The sequence below is a fragment of the Schistocerca americana genome, chromosome 1, assembly GCF_021461395.2.
Source record: "Schistocerca americana isolate TAMUIC-IGC-003095 chromosome 1, iqSchAmer2.1, whole genome shotgun sequence".
Lineage (NCBI taxonomy): Eukaryota > Metazoa > Arthropoda > Insecta > Orthoptera > Acrididae > Schistocerca > Schistocerca americana.
Genome location: NC_060119.1, coordinates 970,394,297 through 970,418,711, shown reverse-complemented (window position 1 = coordinate 970,418,711; position 24,415 = coordinate 970,394,297). Strand labels below are relative to the sequence as shown.

The 24,415-nt window shown below is 42.4% G+C and overlaps 1 protein-coding gene across 1 annotated transcript in view; it reads right to left on the bottom strand.

The window, feature by feature from the left end:
• The window catches only part of LOC124595630 (discoidin domain-containing receptor tyrosine kinase B-like), an 811,748-nt gene that overhangs the window by 99,168 nt on the left and 688,165 nt on the right, over positions 1-24,415 (bottom strand). Inside the window, exon 7 of the mRNA XM_047134455.1 lies at positions 14,743-14,901. Coding sequence (XP_046990411.1) covers positions 14,743-14,901 — 159 coding nt within the window. The remainder of the gene's footprint in view (positions 1-14,742; positions 14,902-24,415) is intronic.

Here is a 24,415-nt window from a genome sequence, read left to right as displayed (position 1 = left end):
TGTGCCCAGTTTGGTTGAAATCTGTTTAGCAGTTCAGGAGAAGATATGAAACATGTAAACACCAGAATAAAAACGTTCCTATCGGAGCGCAAAAAATTTCAATATGTTCCTCTTTATTCAAAATGCCCTGACTGAAATGTGGGGTACCAGCTGCCTTATTCTACCTTCCTCAGCACCTTTAAAAATACCCCAAAAATTTTTGCAGGCTTCAACTCACGTCAAACTTTTACAAGTTCCCGAGACTGTAACTCACACTCACTAGTCTAACACTGTAAGTCGCTCATGCCCATCCACTCCCACTTGCTCTTTTTGACTCAGTCATTTAGCCCAACTCATTATCTCTTTGTGTCTCCGTCATTGCTTCTTGTGTCAAAGCGGCAGACCCGTTCGTGCTGTCTTACCACCCAGTCTCCTCTTGCTATCACTGCCTCCCTCTTGATCTCTCTTACTCCTACTACCTCCCACTGCTGGTGTCTCTTGTCACTGCCTCTAACTCTATCTTTCTCTGTCATTATCATGTAATCTGTCTCTCATTGTCACTGACTCTCAAGCACTTCCACTTCCACTTTCTGTTTCTCGTTATTCCTCCTGCCCCCCTCCACCTGGCACTGCTCCTTCACTTTTTTCCTAGTACTGTTCTGTCACTATGTTATATTCCACTGACACTGTCACTCTCTTTTTCTCTCACTGCAAGCGTCACCTTCTCTCTTTCTATAAAACAACCACTATCTTCCAATATCTATTACCTTACCGTCTCTTTCCTACTGATAATGTCTTCGTCGGTATCAGCATATCCCACACCAAAATTTTTGGGAAAATTTTTAAAGGTGTTAAGGAAGGTAAAATGAGCAGCTTGTACCCCACTTTTCAGTCAGAGCCTTTTAAGCAAACTGGAGCATATCTGCACTTTTACCCCTGTGTCACTTCTTTCCCTGTTGCAGCAAGGCATGTAACTCATATGGAAATAAATGAGTTGATCAGTAAAATTGATATAGTTTGCTTTTTTCTACATCTCAGACCTGACTTTACACGCAAAAAAATTTTATTTTGCTTCAGTACTACAACATAGGGTCCCAAATGATAACGGAGACACTTTACAGCTTTTTCACCTTGTTGTTATTGTTGTTGTTGTTGTGGTCTTCAGTCCAGAGACTGGTCTGATGCAGCTCTCCGTGCTACTTTATCCTGTGCAAGCTTCTTCATCTCCCAGTACCTACTGCAACCTACTTCCTTCTGAATCGGGTTAGTGTATTCATCTCTTGGTCTCCCTCTACGATTTTTACTCCCCACGCTGCTCTCAAGTACTAAATTGGTGATCCCTTGATGCCTCAGAACATGTCCTACCAATTAATTCCTTCTTCTAGTCACCTTATAAACTACGTTTCGCCTCATACCGGATTTGACGTGCGTATTTTACGTGTACAAGTAAAGTAACTCTGAACCTGTGTTTTCGGGAATTGATTAAGATTTGAAGAAAATTTTCAAATATGTTCGAGATCAGGATCTCGGGAATACATCGCCAAAATTACAGCCATTTGCTGTATGGGGCCGTCTCAGAATTCTCGGCTGGGTTCTGGTCCGCTTGTGACGGCGAAAATATAATGACAAAAACCCTTTGTAGGGTTTTCCGAGGAACCATCCATGAACTAATGGTGCCTCCATAAGTCCCATCAAACCCACCATAGACTATATACTGCAAAAAGAATCAAACGATTTTCACCACTTGCCTAAGCAGGTGGAAGTGTGTAATATTCATACTTTCACCATGTACTGTAGGGTAGTGACACTAAGACGATCCTTCTGTTGAGTATACGAATGGTCCTATACCTAAGAGCTAGCCAAAAAACTTGACCCTGCCTTTTATCACCCATAAAACCTTATGTAAATGCAGCAGACAAAAAGGAATACGAACGTCTCAAAAATGAGATCGACAGGAAGTGCAAAATGGCTAAGCATTCATGGCTAGAGGACAAATGTAAGGATGTATAGGTTTATCTCACTAGGGGTAAGATAAATACTGTCTACAGGAAAATTATAGGAGACCTTTGGAGAAAAGATAACCACTTGTATGAATATCAAGAGCTCAGATGGAAACCTAGTTCTAAGCAAAGAAAGGAAAGCAGAAAGGTTGAAGGAGTATATACAGGGTCTATACAAGGGCGAGGTACTTGAGGGCAATATTATGGAAATGGAAGAGGATGTAGAGGAAGATAAAATGGGAGATACGATACTGCGTGAAGAGTTTGACAGAGCACTGAAAGACCTGTGTCGAAACAAGGCCCCGGGAGCAGACAACATCCCATTAGAACTACTGACAGCCTTGGGAGAGCCAGACCTAACAAAACTCTACCATCTTTTGAGCAAAATGTTTAAGACAGGCGAAATACCCTCAGACTTATAGAAGAATATAATAATTCCCATCCCAAGGAAAGTAGGTGTTGACAGATGTGAAAATTACCGAAGTATCAGTTTAATAAGTCACAGCTGAAAAATACTAATGGGAATTCCTCACAGACGAATGGAGAAACTGGTAGAAGCCGTCCTCGGGGAAGTTCAGTTTGGATTCCGTAGAAATGTTGGAACACGTGAGGCAATACTGACCCTAAGACGTCTTAGAAGTTAGATTAATAAAAGGCAAACCTAGCATTTGTAGACTTAGAGAAAGTTTTTGACAATGTTGCCTGGAATACTCTCTTCAGATTCTGAATGTGGCAGGGGTAAAATACAGGGAGCGAAGGCTATTTACAATTTGTACAGAAACAAGATGGCAGTTATAAGAGTCGAGGGACACGAAAGGGAAGCAGTGGTTGGGAAGGGAATGAGACCGGGTTGTAGTCTCTCCACGATGTTATTCAATCCGTATATTGAGCAAGCAGTAAAGGAAACAAAAGAAAAATTCAGAGTAGGTATTAAAATCCATGGAGAAGTAATAAAAACTTTAAGGTTGGCCGATGACATTGTAATTCTGTCAGAGACAGCAAAGGACTTGGAAGAGCAATTGAACGGAATGGACAGTGTCTTGAAACTAGGATCTAAGATGAACATCAAAAAAAGCAAAACGAAGTTAATGGAATGTAGTCAATTCGGGTGATGCTGAGGAAATTAGATTACAGAATGAGACATTTAAAGTGGTAAAGGAGTTTTGCTATTTAGGGAGCAAAATAACTCATGATGGTCGAAGTAGAGAAGATATAAAATGTAGACTGACAATGGTAAGGAAAGCGTTTCTGAAGAAGAGAAATTTGTTAACATCGAGTATAGATTTAAGTGTCAGGAAGTCATTTCTGAAAGTATTTGTATGGAGTGTAACCATGTATGGAAGTGAAACATGGACGATAAATGGTTCGGACAAGAAGAGAATATAAGCTTTCGAAATGTGGTGGTACAGAAGAATGCTGAGGATGAGATAGGTAGATCACATAACTAATGAGGAGGTATTGAATAGAACTGGGTAGAAGAGGAGTTTGTGGCATAAATGACTAGAAGAAGGGATCGGTTGGTAGGACTTATTCTGAGGCATCAAGGTGTCGCCAATTTAGTATTGGAGGGCAGCGTGGAGGGTAAAAATCATAGAGGGAGACCAAGAGATGAATACACTAAGCAGATTCAGAAGGATGTAGGCTGCAGTACGTACTGGGAGATGAAGCAGCTTGTACAGGATAGACTAGCATGGAGACCTGCATCAAACCATTCTCAGGACTGAAGACCACAGTAGCAGCAGAACCTGATGTACTAAAACTGGAAAACCTCATATTATGCGCGGCGCTTTGCAACATATCATTTACCGATACACACCTGTACGTACATATGTATATATATCTTTTTAATTTGTGTGCATGAATGGATTCAGTAGCAGAATACTTGTTTCGTATTCCTCCAAGGATTACCCGTGGTCTAGGGGTAGCGTCTTGGTTGAGGGCACTCTCTTGTCCTAGGGGTCGGAAATTGCCCATAAAGGCGGAAGCAGCAGCAATGATCAACGACATGAGCATGCAGAAGGCATTGCAAACCACTGCATTAAAGACACGTAACGTGTATCCACAGGACATGTGGCCTGTATTTGAAGAAGTGTCATGATGATCTCTCCATTGGCAAAAGCTCCCGAAATAGTCCCCCAATCGGATCTCTGGGAGAGGACTGCCAAGGGGGAGGTTACCATGAGAAAAAGATTGAATAACCAACGAAAGGATAACGTTCTACGAGTCGGGGCGTGGAATGCCAGTAGCTTGAACGTGGTAGGGAAACTAGAAAATCTGAAAAGGGAAATGCAAAGGCTCAATCTAGATATAGTAGGGGTCAGTGAAGTGAAGTGGAAGGAAGACAAGGATTTCTGGTCAGATGAGTATCGGGTAATATTAACAGCAGCAGAAAATGGTATAACAGGTGTAGGATTCGTTATGAATAGGAGGGTAGGGAAGAGGGTGTGTTACTGTGAACAGTTCAGTGACTGGGTTGTTCTAATCAGAATCGACAGCAGACCAACACCGACAACTATATTTCAGGTATACATGCCGACGTCGCAAGCTGAAGATGAACAGATAGAGAAAGTGTATGAGGATATTGAAAGGGTAAGGCAGTATGTAAAAGGGGACGAAAATCTAATAGTCATGGGCGACTAGAGTGCAGTTGTAGGGGAAGGAGTAGAAGAAAAGGTTACAGGAGAATATGGGCTTGGGACAAGGAATGAAAGAGGAGAAAGACTAACTGAGTTCTGTAACAAGTTTCAGCTAGTAATAGCGAATACCCTGTTCAAGAATCACAAGAGGAGGAAGTATACTTGGAAAAGGCCGGGAGACACGGGAAGATTTCAATTAGATTACATCATGGTCAGACAGAGACTCCGAAATCAGATACTGGATTGTAAGACGTACCCAGGAGCAGATATAGACTCAAATCACAACATAGTAGTGATGAAGAGTAGGCTGAAGTTCAAGAAATTAGTCAGGAAGAATCAATACGCAAAGAAGTGGGATACGGAAGTGCTAAGGAGTGACGAGATACGTTTGAAGTTCTCTAACGCAATAGATACAGCAATAAGGAATAGCGCAGTAGGCACTACAGTTGAAGAGCAATGGACATCTCTAAAAAGGGCCATCACAGAAGTTGGGAAGGAAAACATAGGTGCAAAGAAGGTATATGCGAAGAAACCATGGGTAACAGAAGAAATACTTCAGTTGATTGATGAAAGGAGGAAGTACAAACATGTTCCGGGAAAATCAGGAATACAGAAATACAAGTCGCTGAGGAATGAAATAAATAGGAAGTGCAGGGAAGCTAAGACGAAATGGCTGCAGGAAAAATGTGAAGACATCGAAAAATATATGAATGTCGGAAGGACAGACTCAGCATACAGGAAAGTCAAAACAACCTTTGGTGACATTAAAAGCAACGGTGGTAACATTAAGAGTGCAACGGGAATTCCACTGTTAATTGCAGAGGAGAGAGCAGGTAGGTGGAAAGAAAACATTGAAAGCCTCTATAAGAGTGAAGATTTGTTCGTGGTCGTGCGGTAGCGTTCTCGCTTCCCACGCCCGGGTTCCCGGGTTCGACTCCCGGCGGGGTCAGGGATTTTCTCTGCCTCGTGTTGGCTGGGTGTTGTGTGCTGTCCTTAGGGTAGTTAGGTTTAAATAGTTCTAAGTTCTAGGGGACTGATGACCATAGATGTTTAGTCCCACAGTGCTCAGAGCCATTTTTGAAGATTTGTCTGATGTGATAGAAGAAGAAACAGGAGTCGATTTAGAAGAGATAGGGGATCCAGTATTAGAATCGGAATTTAAAAGAGCTTTGGAGGACTTTTGGTCAAATAAGGCAGAAGGGATAGATAACATTCCATCAGAATTTCTAAATTCATTGGGGGAAGTGGCAACAAAGCGACTCTTCACGTTGGTGTGTAGAACGTATGAGTCAGGCGATATACCATCTGACTTTCGGAAAAGCATCATCCACACAATTCCGAAGACGTCAAGAGCTGACAAGTGCGAGAATTATCGCTCAATCAGCTTAACAGCTAATGCATCGAAGCTGCTTACAAGAATAATATACAGAGGAATGGAAAAGAAAATTGAGAATGCGCTATGTGACGATCAGTTTGGCTTTAGAAAAAGTAAAGGGACGAGAGAGGCAATTCTGACGTTACGGCTAATAATGGAAGAAAGGCTAAAGGAAAATCAATATTTGTTGACCTGGAAAAAGCGTTCGACAATATAAAATGGTGCAAGCTGTTCGAGATTCTGAAAATGGTAGGGGTAAGCGATAGGGAGAGACGGGTCATATAAATATGTACTACAACCAAGAGGGAATAATAAGAGTGGACGATCAAGAACGAAGTGCTCGAATTAAGAAGGGTGTAAGACAAGGCTGTAGCCTTTCGCCCCTACTTTTCAATCTGTACATCGAGGAAGCAATGATAGAAATAAAAGAAGGGTTCAGGTGTGGAATTAAAATACAAGGTGAAAGGATATCAATGATACGATTCGCTGATGACATTGCTATCCTGAGTGAAAGTGAAGAAGAATTAAATGATCTGCTGAACGGAATGAACAGTCTAATGAGTACACAGTACGGTTTGAGAGTAAATCGGAGAAAGACGAAGGTAATGAGAAGTAGTAGAAATGAGAACAGCGAGAAACTTAACATCAGGATTGATGGTCACGAAGTCAATGAAGTTAAGGAATTCTGCTACCTAGGCAGTAAAATAACCAATGGCGGACGGAGCAAGGAGGACATCAAAAGCAGACTCGCTATGGCAAAAAAGGCATTTCTGGCCAAGAGAAGTCTACTAATATTAAATACCGGCCTTAATTTGAGGAAGAAATTTCTGAGGATGTACGTCTGGAGTACGGCATTGTATGGTAGTGAAACATGGACTGTGGGAAAACCGGAACAGAAGAGAATCGAAGCATTTGAGATGTGGTGCTATAGCCGAATGTTGAATATTAGGTGGACTGATAAGGTAAAGAATGAGGAGGTTCTACACAGAATCGGAGAGGAAAGGAATATGTGGAAAACACTGATAAGGAGAAGGGACAGGATGATAGGACAATGGCTTCCATGGTACTAGAGGGAGCTGTACAGGGCAAAAACTGTAGAGGAAGACAGAGATTGGAATACGTCAAGCAAATAATTGAGGACGTAGGTTGCAAGTGCCAATCTGAGATGAAGAGGTTAGCACAGGAAAGGAATTCGTGGCGGGCCGCATGAAGCCAGTCAGTAGACTGATGATCAAAAAAAAAAAAAAAAAAAATTGCTCCATGGCAAACAGTAGATGAAAATAGTACGGGTACATAGTAGTACATAATAGAGAACCATGTGGGAGAAGCTCTCTGCCAGAACTCGACATTTTGGTTTTGGCCAGAATTAGTGCGGTATTGGAAATTTTACGCCCTCGGCAACTATTGACTTACAGTTAATTCAAATTTATTGTTTGGTGTGGGGCTATTACAGCATAGGGAATGGCAAAGTTTTATTAAGGGGCCTTAGCTGCATATATACAATACGCATCTGAGTACCTGATTGACGATACCTCACTTCCAAACAGTTTGGTATAGCATATAAAGTCAAAAATATAACAACGAAAATAAATTATGTGTGAAACAGTTCGCGTGGAAACCCACTGTACAGAGGTCGGTTTCTCCCAGATATTGGATGTTCAGATCTGATTCAGGCTTGCACCTCCACTCAAACTGCGTCCTTCCTTTGTTTCCGTGTTTCACATCGTATTCAATGTATAACATTAACGAGTACGTTGAATGATTTCATCCAGAATGAAAATAACACAAATATTCGTATTACGTAACTCGTACCAATTTTAATAGCCATTGACTCTATTACGAGGAAGAGTGTCGCAGCTTCACCAAAACATTAATAGTAATTCAATTTTATGCCATAATTTTTTACCTAATCTTATACCTGACAGCAGGGCGTAAAAGGAAAATGCAATAGCGCCATATAAACAGTTACAGCTGTAAGCTGAAAATTCAGTCATGTAAATAGTAGAGGATACGTAGTGTATGATGTGTTATTGACTTTACATGCCATGTGAATCCACTTGAAAATGAAAGTAAACGATGAAACCGGTACTGAAAGAAATGAATACATTTAATGCAGAAGGGATGGTTTTAGAGAGTTTGCTACTAAGCCCTTGGCATAGGGGTAGCGTCTTTGTCTACTAACCAAGACGTCCTGGGCCCTCGGTTCGAAAATCGTCGCTCATGAAATTTTGAATAAAAATCATTAGCAATGGCGGCCGAAGACATCCGGCATAAGAATTCACCGTCGTTCTTCCAACGGCCTTATCAAAGAGAACGAGGAGCAGCTAAGAGTTCAGAGCACTCTCTTGCCCCTGGGATGGGAACCGGGCCCTATAGGGCGGAAGAGTCAGCAATGATCAACGGTATGAAAACGCAAAAGGCGGCGGAAAACACTGCGTTAAAGATACATAACGTTAAGCATCCACTGGACATGTGGCCTGTAACTGACAAAAAGGCATGATGATCTTTCCATTGGCACAAGATTCCGTACTACGCCCCATTCGGATCTCCGGGACGGGACAGCCTATGAGGATGTAACTATGAGAAAAATACTGGATAACTAACGAAAGGGTAAGGTTCTGCGAAATGGGGAGTGGAACATGAACGTTTGAAAGTGATAGGAAAGCTAGAATATCTGAAAAGGAAAATTCAAAGGATCTATCCGGATACAGTGGCGGTCAGTGAAGCGAGGGAAGAAGACAAGAATATCTGATGAGACCAGTTCAGGGTAATAGCAACGGCAACAGAATCTGGTATGACGGGAATAAAGTTAGTTCATGATTAGTAACTAGGGCAAAATGTGAGTTACCGTGAACAGTTGAATGATACGGTTGCTCTTATCAGAATCTACTGCAAATCAACACCGGCAAGAATATTTCAGGCATATATGTGGACATCGCAAGCGGAAGATGAAGGTATGGAGAAAATGTGTTAGGATACTGAACAGGTAATTCAGTACGTAAAGGGAAATGAAAATCTAATAATCATGCGATTTCGGAATGCGGCTGTAGGGGAAGGAGTAGAACAAAGGCTAGGTAGCACAAGTGAGAGAACATACAGAGTAGTTGAGTTTTGCAATGAATTTCACCTAGTAATAGTGAATATTCAGTTCAAGAATCACAAGAGGATAAAGTATACGTGAAAAATCCCGGATGAAACGGGAAGATCCTCTTCAGATTGCATCATGATCAGGCAGGGATTCCGATGCCGCATATACGATTGTATGTATACCCAGTAGTAGATATAGACTCAGATCTCAATTTAGTGGTGATGAAAAGGTGGCTGAACTAAAGGAAACATCTCAGGGAGAAGCAATGCGCAAAGAAGTGGGATACGGAAGTACTAATGAGTGTAGAGATACGTTTAAACTTTCTTAGGCTATAGATACTGCAATGATAAATAGCTCAGTAGACAGTTGGTTGAAGAGGGCTAGAGATCTCTAAGCAGAGGAATCAAGAAGTTGGAGAAAGGAGAACCTAAGTGAAAGTAAGGCAACTGTCAAGAAACCATGGATGACCAAAGAAATACTTCAGTTGATCGACGATAGTAGGAAGTACTAAAATGTTCAGCGAAATTCAGAAATACAAGTTCCTTAGCAACGAAATAAATAGTAATTGCAGGGGATTGATGACCTCAGATGATAAGTCCCATAGTACTCAGATCCATTTAAGGCGAAATGTGTTCTAAGTTCTAGGGGACTGATGACCTCTGATGTTAGGTCCCATAGTGCTCAGAGCCATTTAAGGCGAAATGTTTGCATTAAAAATTTGAAGAACTCTAAAAAGAAATTACTGTCGGAAGGACGACTAAGCATACAGAAAAGTCAAAAAAACCTTCTGTGAAATTAAAAGCAAGGATGTTAACATTAAGAGTGAAATGTGAATTCCCCTGTTAAATACAGACTGGAGGTCGGATAGGCGAAAAGACTACACTAAAGTCCTCTATGAGGGGAGGACTTGTCTTAGGGCGTGATGGAAGAAGAAACAGGAGTCTACAGCGAAGAGACAGGAGATTCAGTATTAGAATCAGAATTTCAGAGAGCTTTGAACAACTTAAATGTAAACGAGACAGAAGCGGAGGACAACATTCCATAGGAATTTCTAAGATAATTCGAGTAATAGGCAACAAAACGACTATCCATGTTGGTGTGTAGACTGTATGCGAGTGGCGATGTACCATCTGGCTTTCGGAAAAATACCATCCACACTATTCCAAAGACAATAAGAGCTGACAAGTACGAGAATTATCGCACAATCAGCTTAACAGCTCATTCATCCAGTGTGCTGACAAGAATAATATACAGAGGGCTGGAGAAGAAAATTTAGGATCTGTTAGATGACGATTGGTTTGGCTTTAGGAGAGGTAAATTCACCTGAGAGGCTGTTCTGACATTGCGGTTGATAATGGAAGCAAGGCCGAAGTGAACGCAAGAAGTGTTCATAGGATTTTTAGTACTGTAAAAAGCGTTCTATATCGTAAAATGGCTTTCGACACTCTGAGAAAAATAGGGGTAAGCTATAGGGAAATGCAGGTGACACGTGTAGTACGTACGAGAACCAAGAGGGATAAAAAAGAGTGGGAAACGAAGTACAAAGTGCTCGGATTAAGAAGGGTGCAAGACAGGCATGTTGTCTTTCGCCTCTACTATTAGAAGGCGCAATGATGGAAATAAAATATATTCTTAAGAGTAGGATTAAAATTCAACGTGAAAGGGTATTAATGATAAGGTCCGCTCATGACATTGCTATCTTAGTGAATGTGAAGGATTACAGGGTCTGTTGAACAGAATGGAAAGCCTGGTGAGTATAGCATCTGGACTGACAGTAAATCGAAGAAAGACGTTAGGAACGAGAAGCAGCAGAAATAAGGACAGCGAGAAACTTAAAATAAGAGTGAGGGATCACGAAGTAGACGAAGTTAAGGAATTCTGGTATCTAACAATAAAAAAAAACACCATGATGGACCAAACAAGGAGAATATAAAAAGCAGACTAGCGCTGGAAGAAAGGGATCCCTGGTCAGGAGAAATCTGCTAGTATTAAGCATAGAGCTTAATTTGACAAATACATTTTTGATTCTGTACATTCGGACCACAGCACTGTATAATTACGAAGAATGGGCTGTAGAAAAACTGGAACACAAGAGAGTAGAAGCATTTCAGATATGGTGCAATAGACGAATGTTGAAAATTGGGTGGTCTGATAAGGAAATGGAATGAGGAGGTTCCCTGCAGAATTGGCACGTGAAAGACATTTGGAAAACACTGGCAAGGAAAAGGGACAAGATGATAGGACATCTGTTAAGACATCAGGGAATAACTTCCGAGGTACTAGAGGGAACTGTAGAGAGTAAGAAGTGAAGAGAGGGATTTGAATTTATTCATCACATGTTTGAGGACGTAGATTTTAAATTGCACTTTCAGGTGAGGAACGACCACTTACCAATTATTTTACCAAATGATGTAGGAAGGAACTTCACATGCAATAACTGTAGCGCAGAAACTTCAATTATGACACCACACACACACGTTTCTGTAAAAAACGAAAGAGTGAACACTCAGATTACGAAGAATTATCTTACAGAAGTCATCAGCCAATTCGTCTACGTGATGTTAATGACATTAATGATGACACTGAACAGTCAAAAGCATAAAATTTCAGTGTAAGACTGGCGAAATGATTATGGTATTTACGGAAGCTGCCGTTTTGTATGCTGCAGAAATGATAGGCCATAGAACGACGAGGTCACTGGACCATGACCTCGGAATTGATAAAGATAAGAAAAGAAATTTCCATATACTCTTCAAAAATCCATCATGGCATCCGGTGCCATTTATTTTCCTGTGCAAGACTTGTCGTCTGCTATGTTTTATCAATCAAACATTCTTCAGGCCAATCACGTAATTATGATGATACGTTGCGCGACTGTAATTTACTGTCAGTCAATGGGTGAATCTGCCTCATGCAGTCCGCCTTATAGATTGTGGTGTAATCGGTATGGTTGCAGCCTCTAGATACCTAGGCCGCGTGTTCGAGTGCTGACCGGGTCAGAGATTTCCTTTGCTTGGGGATGGGTGGGTGGGTGATGGTGGGGGAGAGGAGACCAAACAGCGAGGATAAGGGAAGGACGTGAAAAGAAGTCGGCCGTGCCCTTTCAAAGGAACCATCCCGACATTTGCCTGGAGTGATTTAGGGAAATCACGGGAAACATAAATCAGGATGGCCGGACGCGGGATTGAACCGTCGTCCTACCGAAAGCGAGTCTACTGTGCTAACCACTGCGCCATCTCGCTCGGTTTTGTTTGCGGACTTTGGGCTTGACAGATGCTAAAGTCACCGAAATGGCGTCAAACAGTATGGCTGGCACCAGGCGGCCAAACGACCCCACACAGGATCTACCGACCTATTATTTCATTTTTATATTTCAGAGGATATTAGGTCCACTCACTATCATTAAGGTATAGTCTGGTGATAACTACCTAATTCCTTCACATTTCTCACCAAATACCGACCAGAATTTGAGCAAAGAGCGTCCAATAAGTGACGCAACATACTTTCTTTCTCAGCAAATTTCGGTTGAAGAAATGCGGGTTGTGTTTTGAGGCACCATGGAATATTTGTGTCAGCCCCTATAGTTTCATGAAGTTCTTACAAGTGAAGGTGCAATCGTAGCCCTCAAAATGGTGTCTGTATCGAAGGTGCGTTCGAGGCAGAAAGCTGTTACTGAGTTTGTTCTGACGGATAACCAAAGTATCGCAGATATTCACAGGCGCTTGCTGAATGTCATCGGAAACCTGGCAGTGAACAAAAGCACAGCGAGTTGTTGGGCGAAGCGTCTGTCATCGCCGCAACAAGGGCGCGCCAACCTGCCCGATCTCCCGCGTGCCGGCCGGCCACCCACAGCTGTGATTCCTGCAATGTTGGGAAGTGCAGGGCGACTGCTACGGTCGCAGGTTCGAATCCTTAAGTAATTCTAAGTTCAAGGGGACTGATGACCTCAGGTGTTAAGTCCCATAGTGCTCAGAGCCATTTGAACCATTTGGGAAGTGCAGACACCCTCATTCGAGGTGATCAAGGAATCGCTGCACAACTGTACGTCTCTGTTGGTGGTCCTGACACACTAGCCAACCAGTGCAACCGTCAGCTTTGAAATGTAATCTGCTACTCCCAGGAAATTGCAGAAACGACTTCAGAGCGGGCGTCACCACGAAAATGGAAACGAACTTGCCCTTCTCCGCGACAACGTTTGCCTCACACAAATCTGTGCAATTGAGAAGAGCTCACAAAACTTCATTGGACTCTTGTATCTCATCCACACCATATCCCATATCTCGAACCTTCCGACTTCCATCTGTTTGACCAACGAACAGTGCACTCCTCTGGATGCAGTACGTGGATGATGAGGAGGTTAATGTCGCAGCAAGGCTTTAGCTATGATTTGGAGGTACGTAGTTGTACCATGTGGGCATAAAGGTCCTCCCAATAAGATGGCGTAAGCCCGTCACATTTAAAGGAGATTATGTTGAAAATGAAAAGGCTTTGTTGTCAAAAGACTGGCGAATAATGCGGTATATTGGAATACTACATAAATCCAAACTACTTTCAGAAAAAAATGTGTTGCATTATTTATTGAAAGCCCCTCAAGTCTCTGAGCAGAGTGCTGCCGTCCTACCAAACGTTATCGACTTCACCTTCAGGTGCTGTTATCGGAGTGCTGAGATCTATTACCTTGTCGTACAACTTCAAAACGCCTATTTTCAACAGAATAAAAAACTTCCTGGCAGATTAAAACTGTGTGCCGGATCGAGACTTGAACTCGTGACCTTTGCCTTTCGCGAGCAAATGTTCTACCAACTTTTTTTTTTTTAATCTCATTTTGTTCGCTTTCGTTCGTTGTATCTGTCGGGGCGGACGTCGTAAGACATCCGTTTAAGTTCGTTGTTGACCGATTAACTCAGTTTTTTTTATTACAGAGGGCAGCTAACCCTCTGACCGAACACGCTGAGCTACCGTGCCGGCGGCCAACTGAGCTACCCAAGCACGACTCACGCCCCGTCCTCACAGCTTTACTTCTGCCAGTACTTCGTCTCTACCTCCCAAACTTAACAGAAGCTCTCTTGCGAACCTTGCAGAACTAGCACTCATGAAAGAAAGGATATTGCGGAGACATGGCTTAGCCACAGCCTGGGGGATGTTTCCAGAATGAGATTTTCACTCTGCAGCGGAGTGTGCGCTGATATGAAACTTCCTGGCAGATTAAAACTGTGTGCTTGGGTATCTCAGTTGGTAGAGCACTTGCCCGCGAAAGGCAAAGGTCCCGAGTTCGAGTCTCGGTCCGGCACACAGTTTTAATTTGCCAGGAAGTTTCATATCAGCGCACACTCCGCTGCAGAGTGAAAATCTCATTCTTCAACAGGATACTTTGTATGGTAGTCTACAAGGCAGTCACAGATGGAGCTTCAGGTTCAGTGACTTACTTGGCCAAAAATTTGTCTTATTTATGCAGGTGTGTCATTTAAGTTTGTAAAAGACTTGCTACATGAAAATAAACATTCGAATACCTTCTTAAATTTTTGAGAGATGATGGGTAGGGGTCTCATAGTTGTGAAGGAAGCCGTAATTGATGCACTCTCAGAGAGAATGTGCGCTTCATACTTCATCTTTCCCCTACTTCGCATGCTGGCTTACTTGGCACCCTTGCAGGCGCACGCTTACCTTGCCCCGCTTCCAACGACGGCAGCAGGTCCTGCGCCTTCCTGCCGTCGGAGAGCGTCCCCAGGCCGGCCGACAGGTGTCCCGCCGCCTCCCTGCCGTCGTACAGGCGGTCCGTGAAGCCGCGCGCGCCCTGCGCCACGCTGTAGCTCAGCAGGCCCTCTGCAACACAGCGGGCTCCGCTCTCGAACGATCCAGCTTATACAACAACCACCACACGATAAATCTCAACCCATTACACACAATCGGCAATTCAGCGTGTTACCGACTGAGACTACGAGTTTACTGTTACCAGTCACAATTTACACTGAGGTGACAAAGGTCGTGGGGTATCTCGTAATATCGTGTCTGATCTCCTTTTGCCCAGCGTAGTACAGCAGCTCGACGTGGCATGAACACGGGAAGTCGTTGGAAGTCCCTTGCAGAAATATTGAGGCGGAAGCGTAGCTAGTGTAAGATTTTCTACACGAACTGATCGATTATGTCCCATAAATGTTCGATAGATGGCCAAATCATTGTCTCAAATAGTTCAGGACGCACTTCAAACCAGTCGCGAAGAACTGTGGCCTGGTGACATGGTGCATTCTCATCCATAAAAATTCCCCAGTTGTTTTGGAACATTAATTCCATGAATGGCGGCAAATGGTCACCAAGTAGCCGAACTCCGGAGGACCCAGTCCATTCCAAGTAAACTCACGCCACACCATTATTGAGATACCACCAGCAGCTTGCTGAGTGTCTTGTTGACAACGTCGGTCCATGGCTTCATGGAGTCTGTGCCACACTCGAGTCCTACAGTAAGCCCTTACCGACAGAAAACAGATCTTATATGTCCAAGCCACGGTTTTTCCGTGTCTAGGGCACAACCGATCTGGTCAGGAGCCCAGGACAGGCGCTGCAAGCGATGTCGTGCCGTTAGCAGAAGCAGTCATGCCATGGCCCATTAACGCCAGATTTTGCTATACTGCCGTAACGGATATATTCGTCGTACGTCCCACATCGATTTCTGCGGTTATTTCACGCAGTGCAGGCTCGTCTGTTAGTATTGCCAACTCTACGCAAACGACACTGCTCTCGGTCGTTAAGTGAAGCCCGTTGGCGACTGTGTTGGCGGTCATGAAAGGTAATGCCTGAAATTTGGTATTCTCGGCATACTTTCAACCCTGTGGCTCCGGTAATACTGAATTCCCTAACAGTTTCCGAGAAGGAATGTGCCACGCATCCACCTCCAACTACCATTCCGCATTCAGAGTCTCTTAATTCCCGTCGTGCGACCATAACCACGTCGGAAACCTTTTCATTTGAATCACCTGAGTACAAATGACAGCTTGTGTAGGTGATACTAGCGCCATCTACGTATGTCCATATCGCTATTCCACGACATTCGTCACCTCTGTGTAGTTTATTTCCACTACACTTTCCACAGGCTTAAACCTCCATCATCAGGCAGATTTGTGCGTGTTACTAAGACTTCTACGTGTTATGTCTACGGTTTTGAGATAAGCTGTAGCACTTCAGAAGCAGAAGGCAAAACAAAAAATTATTTTATTACAGCCCTAAAAAAAGCTCAAGAGGTCCTTTATTGCAAAGATTTTTTCATCCATGTAGAGTCACTGCAAAGTCGCGATTAGTGTTGTTCGCTCCATAGAAAAAGAATTCCCACTCATCTTTCGGTGATATCTTCTTCTGCTATGCGGACTACAGCCCTGACCTCTTAGAAAATGAATAATGTTCTTCGGCTGGAGAAAGCTGTAGCGGAAACTAGCCGCTCCACATGTCTCTACAGGTCGTATCAAAATGTTTTCTGCTATCAGGTTAACAGAGCTGTTAAACGATGGATAGTTTGTGAGTGAAAACTTCTACATATTGTAACTAGTCTGGTTCAAGAAACATCGCAATGCACCTGCTAATCTTTAGTTAGAGTTTCGACAGTCACAAGTGATCACAGTCACTTGTCGTAGCTTATGGTATTCAGCGGAATCAGTTACTAAAAAGATCTCGAAACGAATTGCCTGTGGTACAATGTTCACGCAAACATTACAGAACCGATCGCTTTGAACGTTCAAGACTTGCACAATACACCACACCCACACGGAATTTAGTTACTTCAAAAGTAAAAGTTTACATATAAAATTGGAAACTCACTTCATCTTTCTTAAACGTTCTCGTTCACTTTGTGGCACTCCACAATCAAGTTTAAATCATCATTCCTTTAAATTTTCACATGTGTGTAAAGCCTCCCAACTCGGTGAAGGCTGCTCTCCAAACTTCATTTTAGACTTTATAAAGCAACTACCTTAGCCCACAAAATACGCGCGAAGATATTGTCCACTAACTGGCTGTGGCCAATCCGGTATTAGTACTAAACTGGCAATGCTGCGCCTTTTTCGCTGGACTAAGTACAACATAACACCTTTCATGAACGGTGCATTAAATGGACTAATTGAGAAAATCTATCGTTATCAGACTAGCTCCCTATCTTACTAACAGAATCAGCCCAAGTCCAGTAAACTGTCCAGATGCACTTTACAGATTTACCCTGAGAGTACGATTCACTCTCTTCATACTGATACAATTCCCACGTTAAATTTACTCCGTTAATAGATATGACAATATTAATTTATTATATTACTTCACATTTACACCTCCATTCAAACTGCTAATGATACTTACGAAGAATAATTAACGAAGGTATTCACAAAAGATAAAGTTTTCTTTCCAAAATATACTGTTTTAAATACGTATGATTTAACTCCAAAAGATGCTGGCACATTTCATTTATAACCAAAACTACTTAGAACTGATGCTGGATCAGACTAAACATCTGTCTTGCTAGAACCATGACTTGCGGGCTTCCAAACAGAAAGTGTGATGAGTGGCCCTCAGCTACATACCCTCTGACTCAGAGTTGAAATAAAGAATGTTTGGGCTGGTTTCATTGTCTAGGAGCTGGGATACGTAGTTGCCGCATTCCAATCCAAATACTGCTAAGTGTACAGTATACAATATGAATATACACGTGAATCGGATGGTCGAAGGTTCCTATCACTTGGCAATTGCGAATTTGGATGTGACATAGAAACTTGTAAATGAAAGATTTCAATTAAATAAAACCTGCAAGTACTATTTTTAACGACTTTAAATAACAAGTACGATAGCAGAGGTACCTTAAAGAATGCCGTTTATTACTGAAAATCACTTATTGGTGTCGATGATCCCGCAATTAAATAAAATACGAGTTGAATAACACGGAAACAATAGATTCCTACTTCACGTAATTAGTTATGAACAACATCATAGCTCGCGAGATATCCACTTCTACACGCATACTACGTCTTCACTGCAGAAGCCACGGAAATCTCACCAGTGCACTAGTCGGTACTATGAAATATTTCTATCTCCCGCGATCACGCGCAAACTGCCCCACACTTCAACGTAGTTCCTGCGACGACCTGTCCTGCTTCCCATCCAGCACCCCAAGTCCCTTCCAGCACTCCTCCCCCTTTTCCATCCAGTCTCCCCATTAACGAGCGCTGTGATTGGCTAGAACACTCCCGCCATTTCTTCAAGCCAACGCACACTCACAAACATATTGAAACACATACGAAATACTGGATTTACATTTCAATAACTTGAAATTAAATCAATATTCCTATGGCTAGACCATAAAAACTCCCTAACACACATAATTAAATACATAAACAAATCAAATAAACATATATCAAAGGAATAGAAACAAAAGGTAGGCCAGTAGTCTTATGTCTCTGTGTTTTCTAAAACACAGTAAATATTAACCAATTTCATCATTTATAGAATGTATCGGATATAAACAAAGACATAGACGAATAAATATATTGATAAGTATGCTGCTACCGTTTTTTCGTGTAACTGATCAATAGTAATCGGTCACTTTGACCTCCGATAACTGATGTACTATTCAAGTTATGAGCCTGTAATTCATATCAATTTAGGTTAACACTATAGCTTTCTAAAAACACATCGATCGGGAAAATCGGATGAACCGTTTAGATTTTGGAAACTCGTTGCTGGGTTTTACTTGTATAATTTACAGTCCGATACTAAACTTTAAAGTAATAAAGATATTGGAAATCTGGCTACGCCATCAGAATCGTCGTGCAAATAATGGTAATGTACATGTTTCTTTCTAAGGTATCATGATTCCTATGGCTATTATTAATTTCTACACGGACTGTGAAATGTCTGACATTATGTTTTCACAAAGTCCGCCATCTTTGGCACCCCCGGCATACAAATCATCTTAATCGACACAAAGCACAGCCCTCGTCACAGCGTCAACACTGAATTCCCAGCCACGCGGTCGGCCTGGACCACGCGCAAGGGCTGCCCTTCTTTCCCCGGCCGATGCTCGGCACCACTCGGCCGACGACGAGCCGCGGTGCGCCGAGATGCCCCCGTACGGCCACGCCAACTCCGAACTTAGAATATTTTCAGGGCACCACAACTCGCCCGTTGCCTCACAGACTCGTGTATAAAGCTTTATGCTTGCTCGTGTCTGACATACAAGGCGCAATGCAATTCGCTACAGCTCACCACGTGTTAAAACAGTGATTTGTTTTGTCTGTCTGCTGCTGAACAGTAGCAGAGATTATCCCAATCTCATACACAACACACATAAATGTCGAATTATTTCACGTCAGTTCATCTGATGATGGGGGCTTCAATCTCTGAAAAGCGGAATGGCCTGAGTACAAAAATTCCCAGATTCAACCGATATCAGTAACAGAGTTGGTAAGGTACAAACTAAAGCACTTTATAGCCCAGCTGATTACTTAATGGTAGTTAGACAGTAGTTTCCTGTCTACACACTCACACTCCTTCTGCCCTTCCCCTGCCTCCTTCCCAAATCCTACAGACATCGGTCTCCATCTGGGATAAACTAATAGCCCATAATTGTTTGATTACATCTATCAACTGTGTCTCCATATATAAGGCACTCAGGTGAAAATGAGACAGACAGGAAAGAAAGTTAGTAAACTATTTTTTATTTTAAATATGTTTCCCACTCCAGTTCCGGTCTGATTCAGCAACGGTAAACCAATTTTCTAGTAAAAAGACGGTCTTTGAGGTAGGTGTTTATTTTAAAAGTTTCGCGCCACTGGTACATCCTCAGAATTTCTTAGACGGCGTAACCCGCACTAGTAAAACGAGAAAAAAAAACGCTAAATTCAATTTGTTCTTCCGCAACAGCTTAGGGTGTTGTACAGTAAACTTTACAACATTTGGTCCCAAGAAAGCAGTGGTGTAAGAAACAGAAGTCTGCACTGAGAGATTGTTTCTTGAATTTGATTTTTTTAAAATCTGTCCCAAAATAAATAGTTGTTGTTAAAATATTACTGCCGTATATCTGAACAAGAATCACGCAATTAAACCTATTACCTATAGCAACATTTGAGACAGAAACTTTCGTATTGGTGCTTACCACGTTATTAATAAATTATTTATTTTAAAATGTCTCAATTTTTTTTTATATACCTTGCAAATTTGTTGGACACAACTAACTTTCGTACAAAGTAATACCCACTGTATTCTAATTCCCCTGACGCATGCCACATTTGTCATTTTAATCCTTCTCCATTTCCACTTTTGGTATGTAGGAGGAGGAAACTGTGTTGCTTTGTCGTTCCTGGAACGTGCACATGAGGAAGTTCATCAGTTAACTTCTTCTTTCTGTGCCAAGTCTCCCTTGTAGATAGATGGGAATCTTCACGACATGGACATGCCTACTGAACGAGTCCGCTACGCAACGCGTTGCCCTTTGTCTATCTACTCGAAACTGTATTAATCTTACTTGTTAAATGTACCCATATGACGAAAAATACAATTCAGTCGGAAGTAAGACGATTTCTTAAACTACCTACTTCATGGATGAGCTACCTTTTCTAGCGATTATTCCAATCAATATTAGTCTGGCATGGTTTGTTTCACTTCTTCTTGCATCACACACTCGCTTCTAGATATTTAAAAGTTGCGTATGTTTCCAGTGATTGATTACTAGCCGTATTATCGAACAACACTGACTGCATTTTACATTTATTTCTCCTTTATATTTACTGAGATATTTAATTTTTTGACACACTTTTTTTTATCTTATCAGGCCTTTGTGGCGACGCATTCTCTTTCTTTTACTTAGATTATGCACTGATGAGTCAGAACATTATGGCCTACTATCGATATACGAGTCCAGAATATCATTGATTAGAGTATAAGTGTCTTCAGTGATTAGTCCCGCTACGAACTAAGCCCAGATGAAGAGCGATGACGCTTCTGGAGACACCCCGGACAGCAATGGAATACCGACCCGACTGTCGCCCGCCATACGGCCCGAGAAGGAGGAGTGAAGGTGTGGGGTGCCATTTGATTTCATATTAGGACCCCTTCGGTTGTCATCCGCGGCACCCTTACAGCACAGCGTCCAGGCGTTTCCAGCGACACCTGGCGAGGAATGACTGCTAATCAGACACACGCGCGGTTCATGCAGTATGAGTGAGCGTGCTGTTCATGTGTAGAATAGGAAAGAAGTGTGATCTATCTGAGTTTGACCGACTGCAGATTGTGATGATCCATAGGCTCTGCACGAGTATTTTGGAAACTGCACGTCTTGTCTGGTGTTCCAGAAATGCTGTTGTGAGTGTCTTCAACACATGGCGAAACCATGATGTCAACACTGGACAGAGGACATTTAGTTGGGTTCAAAGAAGCCTGTTGGAGTAATCAGCAAATGGCTGACATTTGAACAGGCGATGCCGGTATTGACGATGTTGGCAGGAATGGGTGGACCATGGCCGAACGCAGCGTCAAGAAGGAAGTGGTCGGTCGACCTATGGTGACGACAGAACGTGAGGACCGAACGGTCGTCAGAGAGACACTCGGAGCACCGGACTGATCATTATCATGAATCCGACGTGCAACCTGTCTACCAATGAGCACAAGGACAACGAATAGCCGACTCACACAAGGAGGGCTGAGCTCACAATGTCCCTTCCGCCGGCTACCATTGACCTCTGTACACGACCAAGCACATTTGCAGTGATGTTGGGCAGATTAGGCGTGGAATATCATTGATTAGAGTATAACTGTCTTCAGTGATTAGTCCTGATCGAACTAAGCCCCAATCAACAGCGGTGACGTGTCTGGAGACTCCACGGGCAGCAGTGGGATACCAGCCTGACTGTCGCCCACCATACGGCCCGAGAAGCAGGAGTGATAGTGTGGGGTGCCATTTTATTTCATAAGAGGACCCCTTTAGTTGTTATCCGCGGCACCCTTACAGCACAGCGGTGCGTTGACGAGATTCTGCGCCTTATTTTGTTGCCCTTCATGGCAAGCCTTACTAGTCTTACGTTTCAGCAAGAATTAACCCGCGCGCCCGCAATCCTCTACAGTTTCTACTGCTTTCCTTCGTGTTTTCCTAACACTACCTTTGCCAGGAAGGCCGGCGCATATCTGAGAATATTTGGGGCATCACAGACAGAGCTCTCCAACCATCTCGGGATTTTGACGATCTAACGCGCCAATTGGACAGAATTTGGCAAGGTATCACTCAGGAGCACATAAAACGACTTTCTCAATCATTCCCAACCCGACTAACTGCTTACATATTTCATTTGCTCGATTTGTGAAGCTCTTTCTCTTGAAAAAATGATGCAATTTTTCTGAAATTGTACCAATGTGTTTGTCTGCACATGTAGACTACATTACATTTGCTGATCTCTATCTTATTCGAAAAATTCGTTCCCGGTGTGTCGTTTTTTGTCTTAGAATTTACAGCTGTATATACGCAGACGCTGCACAAGCCGCTGTACAGAACTTGACGGCAGTTCGTACAATTATCAGAGCCGGCCGAGGTGGCCGAGGGTTCTAGACGCTACAGTCTGGAACCGCGCGACCGCTACGGTCGCAGGTTCGAATCCTGCCTCGGGCATGGATGTGTGTGCTGTCCTTAGGTTAGTTAGGTTTAATTAGTTCTACGTTCTAGGGGACTGATGACCTTAGAAGTTGAGTCGCATAGTGCTCAGAGCCATTTGAACCATTTGTTAAGTCCCATAGTGTTCAGAGCCATTTGAACCATTTTTTAGATAGGTAATGTGTCAGTGACCCTTTTCCATCCCAAGCAAACATCTTCCACACGAGATTGTTGAAAGCCTTCGGGTGGCATCCACTTCCATGTCCATTATATTCAAGATTATTCTGACATAGCACCCACTGTGTGGTCAGCAGGAATGAGATCAGCTGCTCTAGAGTTGTGTAGCACGAATGCTCAATTTTCAATGCAGTGTTTCTTAAATTTCTGAGACACAATTTGGGAACTCTAAAGTGGTCCATTGCAACATGGAATGTACTGGTGGCCTGCGGAATGTCATGGATGAGCAAACGTACACACTCGATATGCAGCAGGTTTGGCAGGACCAAGGGATACGTCGAGGACAGCATGAATTTTCTTCGATTTAACATAATCGTTCGATTGTGTGGTCCTTGTATAAGTTGGGGCATTGTGGAGTTTATGGGAAGAGGCAAGCAACGATTCACTTCATATCTGGAAAGCAGGAAGCAGAAGATCATTCTGTAGCGTGAATAAACGTGGTCTAGCCTTGAATCTGGTATCGTGTAAGGTGGGGTGTGGCGTATGGATCTGTTCTGGGTTCTCTGCTTTTCGATGTACATGAACTCGGAACTGCAACAGAGCACAGTGCATATAATTTCTACACGGAAACCCTGTAAAAGCTAAATTATTGTCCCAAGGTGGTCACAAGATCAGTGCAGTCGACTATGTATACTTCATAGAGCTGAGTTACATAGAAGGCTTTCGAAGTATTATGTTCTAGAACTTACTGCTATCTTTGCTATAAGAATGATCCCTACTCTCTCTGAGACTAAACGCGAGGTTTTGTTGACTTTCCTTGCTCAAACTCATGAAGAATATTCTTAACCCAGAAAAGGGTGGTCAGAAATATTTTCGGTTGTTTGCGCAGGACAGAGCGGATCAGGTTGTGGAAAGGGGCCTAGATCAGTTACTGTTCGTTACACAAGAACACACAACTTTTTTCCTCGAAAACCAATACACAGTTTTTTCTTTAAAACAACAAGGATTAATTCACGGCTGAGGACCGCAGTAACTTCTCAATAATAAAGTTTAAATAATTCCTTTTAAAACACAAGGATTTAGAGAAACGGCTGAAGACCTTACTTAAGTAAAATTAAAATATCTTCTCGGCTCAAGGCCAAAATAATATTTCAGATCAGCAATGGAAATTCTTTAAAAGACAATAATTAAAAATTTCGGCTAAAAGTTATATTAAGGAAAATTAGGATGATTTCCTCGACTGAAATACCAATAATATTTCAACATAATAAAAGGGAACCTTTAAAGGCAAGCATTTGCACAGTACAACAGAAAATCACCTTAAGAAAACTTGAAATATCTTGACGGCTGAAGGCCCAAACAATTATTTAAAATAATTAAAGACAAACCTTAAGATAAGCATTTACGCAGTACGGCTGATGGCCATTTTAAGAATTCAAGATAATTAAAGAGAAACTTTACAAACAGGAAATTACAAATTACGACTGAAAGCCACAGATTTTAAAACAAACGCAGCTGAAGGCCTAAATACAAAGCAAACAAGAATTAAAAAGA